Here is a 6,000-nt window from a genome sequence, read left to right on the forward strand (position 1 = left end):
TGGAGAAGTACTTTGCTTTGCCCTGTTGGTTGAACAAGTCTGCGATGAGCGAGATGGGATACTTGTTCTTCATCGTCACCTAGTTGAGGGCTCGATAGTCGACGCATAGTCGGAGGCTCCCATCTTGTTTCTTTTGGAAGAGAACTGGAACTCCGAATGGTGCTTTAGAACTGCTGATGAGACCACCGCTTAGCAGTTCATCTAACTGCTTTCTGAGCTCTACCAACTCTGGAGGGGACATGCGGTAGGGTGATCTCGCTGGAGGTTTCACTCCCGGCTACAACTTGATACGATGATCTATGCCTCTATGTGGTGGTAGAGTTTTCGGCAACTCAGGTGGCATAACATCTGTGAACTCCTTCAGAACGTTCGCCACCATAGCAGGTTCATGAATGGCCTCCCCGGCGAGGGGCTCTAGCTTCACAACAGCTACGAATGTTAATTCGCCTTTTAGTACCCCTTTCTTCAGTTATAATGCCGATATTTGTTGGGGGTCCTTGGTTCCTCTCCGAGAGACGAGAACCACACAGGGTCATTACCTCCCATCAAAAATAGGGAGTTTAGGAACGGCATTACCAACTTCACCACGTGCATGAACTTCATTCCGAGAATCACTTGGAAGTCGTCCAATGGCACCACCATCATGTTTGTGCTCCCGCTCCATGTTCCGATCTTGATGGGGACTCCCTTTGTCAGCCCGGAGATCTGCTTGACCTCCGAGTTCACCGCCTTTATTTTACTTGGGTTCTTCACCAAGATCAGCCCAAGTCGCTTTGCTTCTCGTAGGCAATAAAGTTGTGGGTAACGCCCATGTCCACCATTGCATGGGTTATTTGGCCATTGAGCTTAATGTTCACGTACATCAACTCACTACTCCTTGCTTTCTGTGGCTTTGCCTTCATGTTCTTCCCCACTTAACCTCGTTATACATTCAACAAACGCATTGCTCCCATCCGGGGACCTTGCGACTCCTTATCGTCGTTGCTGGATTCTAAACTATTTGAACTGAGGGCAACGACCTTGCCCTTGTCTGATTTAGGGGGATGGATTGAAGCTGTTAAAGCATTGAGTACCTGTTTTTATAAGCACTCCCTCACCATGTGCGGCCCTTCGCACAAGAAGCATCCGTCAGGTTTTAGGGCCTTGCCTTTTGAGCTTGGCCCTTTGTAGGAACTATTTTTCCTTTGCTCGCCCTCGGGCTCCTTCCCTCAAGAATGTTTTGAAGGGCGATTTCCTGAAGATTGTTTCCATTTCCCTGAGTCCTCCGAGGAAATAAAGTCGGTGAGTCTTTCTGCGGCCGCAATTGCCCTGATCACATCGGTGACATTCCTTCAATGCAGTTCCTGTTGAGCCCATGGCTTCAGACCATCGAGGAAGTTGAACAGCTTATCCTTCTCAGACATGTCTTGGATGTCCAGCATTAGTGCAGAAAATTACTTTACGTAGTCTCGAATGTAAGTACTTTGGCGAAGTTGTCTCAGCTTCCTCTTTGCAATGAACTCTGTGTTCTCGGGTAGGAACTGAGTTCTCAACTCCCGCTTCAATTCCTCCCATGTGTCCACTCGACACCGACCTTGTTGGATCTCCTCCCAACGGGTTCGCCACCAAAGTTTTGCATCCCCATTAAAATACATGGTTGCTATTGAAAATTTGGTATCTTCAAAATCGAGCCTTGTAGCTCGAAAGTACTATTCCATGTCAAACAAGAAATTATCGAGCTCCTTTGCGTCCCTAGCACACCTCCATAGCAATGAGGCTTAGGTACCCTCAAGTTTTATGGCAGTGCAACGCGGGTGTTGCTCACAGTGATTTAAAAAGCGTTAGGCGCCAAAAGGCGCCAAGATTCAAAAACGCCCGAGGCGCTAGGCGCTCGCCCGAGCGAAGCGAGGCGCTAAAATATAAAAATATAAAATATAATTAATAAATATAATTATTTAAAATTTTAAATTAAAATATGCTATTAAATTAAGAAAATCTATTAACAGTATTGAAAATTAATAATTTCAAATAAACCTAACAATATTAACAGTATACAGTATACCGTATACTGTTAACAAAAGGAGAAGGAAGTGTAAGGGATTGCTGAGCCTGCTGACTGAGAAAAGAGGAAGCGACAACGGCAGCGGAGTGTAAGGAGGCAGCGGTAGCGGCGAGAGCAGCAGCGGCAGCGGCGACAACGGCAGCGACAGCGGCGAGCAGCGGGAGCAGGAGCAGGAGCGGCGAGCAGCGGGAGGCGCGAGCGGCGACAGCGGCAGCGTTTGCGAGCAGCGACAGCGACAGCGTTTGCGAGCAGCGACAGCGGCGAGCAGCGACAGCAAGAGCGGGAGCAGGAGCGACGAGCAGTGAGAGGCGCGAGCAGTGACAGCGGCAGCGTTTGCGAGCAGCGACAGCGGCAGCGCTTGCGAGCAGCGACAGCGGCGAGCGGCGACAGCATTTGCGAGCAGCGGGATCGGGATCGGGATCGGGAGCGGCAACGACGAGGGTTAGGGTTCGGTTGTCACTTATAGCAGTTTTAGTTGGTTCGATTAAACCAACTAACCATCGGAGACCGAACCAGGACCGAACCAAACCTAAAATCCTGGTTCGGTCGCCTTGGTTAACCCAGGAGCTCGCCCGAAGCGCCCAACGCATGGGCTCGGGAGAGCGCCCAAGCGGCGCCTGTTTGAAGCGCGCCGCCTGGGAGATTAGCGAGGCGCTCGGGCCTCGCCTCGCCTCGCCTGAGCGCCTAGGCGAGCGCTCGAGCGCCTAGGCGAGCGCTCGAGCGCCTTTTTAAATCGTTGGTTGCTCCCTCCCGCATTTAGTGCCCTTGTGAGCGCTATCACTCTGGAAGTGAGTTCTGACACGACTTCATGCAAATGTTGCACGGAGTCTTTGGTATCGTCCGTCAGTCGATCGACTAGGGCCTCAACCTTGTCGATTCAGGATTTAGCTTCTTCTTGCGAGCTCTCTACCCCAAGAACCTTCATTGGCCTTGGTAAAGTTCCTCGAAGCTTGCTTCAAGAACATCTAGGCAAGTTTCCATCGTCGTGAGTCTCTCCTTATGGCTCTTTTTCCCGGTTGGCACTCCAGATTGTGCCTTCTCTGCTCGCAAAGAGTAGCCAACTTCTCGCTAATCATGTTTGCTGCCACGGTCCTCCAGAGCGACTCAACGAGCATAAGAGCGAGTTTACACTTGTAGCCCACCTGCGGTTGCTTGGGGCAATGGCTCGGCTTGCCCTGTCTTGCTCGATTCGCCACGATGCTTTGCCATAGTGAGATTGCGAAGTTTCTTCGCTGCTTGCTCGAATTGCTTACCCGCTCTGATACCACAATGTCACGGACTTAGCTGAAATTGCCTAAGTCGTGAGGCATCCTTGTGGCAAAGTCATGGACTTAGCTGGAGTTGCCTAAATCGTGAAGCACCCTTGCGCCAACTCTTCAAACTTAGTTGGGATTGCTTAAGTTATGAGGTGCCCTTGCGACATATGCGTCCGCAAAGGGTTAGCCTTGTTGCAACCTCGTACAGGTCCCGAAGGATCTGTAAAATAGAAAGTTGATTAGATTGAAAACGAGCGACGGACAAGTCCCAACGTCTCGCGAAGAGGGATGTTTTACAAGCAATTCGGCAAGCACCTTGAGTGCAAGAGAGAAAAGAGAGGAAGGAGAAAACAAGGACTTTAGAAGGTAGAACGAACAATTGCAAGTCCACAAACAATTGCTCACCTGATGTCGAGCGCGAAGGCAAGTTCCCGTTAAGTTAACGTGGGAACTTGTGAAGATTGTTCAACGCCCGACAATATATCGAAGCCTCATCCAACCCTATGCCACCCGGGGGGTTCCAGGGTGCTGAGATGGATGATGTTTTGCATGCAATTGCGGTTTGCAGAAAACTAGCCGTGGCACGCAAAAAACAGAGCCATTTTGGGGCAGTTCGGCTCGGTGCGGTGAGCAGTCGCACTGCAGCATTGCAAACTGTCGTTGCTTACATTTTCCAAACAAAAACACACAAAACCAAGGCAAAACATGCTGCAATGTCTTTGTACAAGGCTACAAGCATGCAAAAGCGACGAACGGTTCGTTGAACGAAGTTATTGCGGGTGCGCGACGACCGTTCGTGACAAAGCGGTGAGCGTCGATGTGGAAGGTGATGGAGAGGATCAACGAGGCCCAAAGGTTAGACAGGGCCGATCCCATGTCTTACAATAGCTTGGGGGTCACGGGTCCTGACTGACCATGTCAAGTCAACTAACCCGCATCCGATGTCCACTGTGGTTGAAGCAACCCGCATCCGCTCGCTAGAATCTTGGCATACCGCTCGGTACGCCTTGATGTACCGCTCAATACGCTGGTACTGTACCATACCGAGCAAGGCTCGGTACGCCGGTATGGTATGAGATTAAAAACCTTGGTATATGGATGAAGTTAGGAATATAAATTGAGCAATATGATAAATCTGGGACTAATTGAACCTTAACAAGATGCAGACCTGTACAAACATATACCGGCCAATACTAACTTTGTATCAGATCCATGCCATCTTGTACTGAACTTGTACAGATCTGCATTGGTCTATATACTACAATCCACTTTGATACAACTAGTATAAAAGACAGTTTGCATCTTGATATTTCAATTGACAACACGTACCGACCGGTTTAGGTTGATACCAGAATCCATGGCCAACTTCTCTAAGGCCAGAAGAATATCTAAGGGATTGGAGGGTCCTTGTCTTGAAGAACTCAGAATTAGGACTAAAAAGCAACTAGCTATCATACCTCCTATGTCTTTATTTTCAAAGTACTCTCACACGACAACAATTTGTTCCAAAAATTTTAAGTTAGAACCTGTCTTAATTTGTATATGCTGGCATTGTTCATTAAGAAAATATTGCATCTAAAATATGTCGATCAATCCTAAGCTCCATATAGGAAGTAGGTCACAGCGCAAAGAATATGTTATCTCAACTTAACAGACCATAATATCCTTATTGACATCTGAAGCTTTCATTCAAGGATTAACACAATGATCCATGAGTATGGCTTCAAAGATCATCTTAAAAGCAGTAAGAAAAACAAACAATTTAATGTATAATATCACACAAGGGGATACGGTACAAGTAGTTAAATTAGCAACGATGGACTAGAGGCATCAACTTGCAGTATTCGTTCTGAACACGAAATTTTAACTTAAAGGTGTTGCTTTTTCTATGTGCTAGATACGAAAATTACTAGCCTAAGAGTAGAACCAGCAGTAGGAATCGAATTATAGGTTCAATAAAGGGGAGAAAAATGAAGTGCCCATCATCTGCTATCGTATCAGTGAACAAGCGGTGTTCAACTTTGCGGTCTGATTTTAACCAAGGAGCAAAATCTACCTTTAATGTAGTCAAAAGATTTGGCTTCAAAAGTCCACCCCTTCTTTAATTCCTGATATACAACTATTGAAAAAGCCGGTGATTGAGCGAGAAGGGCGCCGGGCGGATGAGCACCGCCTCGAACAAGAGAGAGAGAGAGAGAGAGAGAGAGAGTACCTCCTCTCGCTTATCAAATACACGCATCAGCTTCATTCTCCTCCCGATCGGGTGGTTCGAGGGAGATGACGGAGGAAGAGATGGTGGTCAGATGCCAACCCCACTTCGGTCTTCCAACAGCGGCGAAGACGAGCAAAATGGTCTGAAACATCAAATATTGATAGGGGAAGGAACGGACCAAATGGTGCGGACCACCCTCCAGCCTAGTCCACATCACCCCTGACGCATTGCAGGGCCGATTCAGTCTGCCCGAAGCCCATTTTATATAAGAGGTCCCGGCACGACAGGAGCATCTCGCGCAGCCTCATCCGCGGCCCGCCTCTGCATGCTTCGCCCACTCCTACGAGCCCGATGTTTGTCTCTTTTAGGACTTTGCTCGACCACGGAGCAGGTGAAGCAGATCCACGCCCAACTGATTACGAACTCTCTCCTCGGCCAGCCGTCCGCCGTGGCCAAGTTAATCGAACGCTACCTCGCCGTCGCCGATGGCA

The 6,000-nt window shown here is 48.6% G+C and overlaps 1 protein-coding gene across 4 annotated transcripts in view; it reads right to left on the reverse strand.

Annotated features, from left to right (window-relative positions):
* Window positions 1-5,666, reverse strand: part of LOC135584976 (pseudouridine-5'-phosphate glycosidase-like) — a 30,729-nt gene extending 25,063 nt beyond the window's left edge. For 3 of the 4 annotated variants that reach the window (XR_010487930.1, XR_010487931.1, XM_065113471.1), the window contains exon 1: window positions 5,510-5,666. Coding sequence is in view for 1 of the 4 variants with exons in the window: in XM_065113471.1 (XP_064969543.1) it covers window positions 5,510-5,545 (36 nt within the window). In the remaining 3 variants the exon portion in view is untranslated. Of the gene's footprint in view, window positions 1-5,353; window positions 5,417-5,509 lie in introns of all 4 variants that reach the window. The other variant, XM_009407433.3, reaches the window with a different exon arrangement.
* Window positions 5,667-6,000: the final 334 nt, after the last annotated feature.

This window comes from Musa acuminata, chromosome BXJ2-6, assembly GCF_036884655.1.
Source record: "Musa acuminata AAA Group cultivar baxijiao chromosome BXJ2-6, Cavendish_Baxijiao_AAA, whole genome shotgun sequence".
In the NCBI taxonomy this organism is placed as follows: domain Eukaryota; kingdom Viridiplantae; phylum Streptophyta; class Magnoliopsida; order Zingiberales; family Musaceae; genus Musa; species Musa acuminata.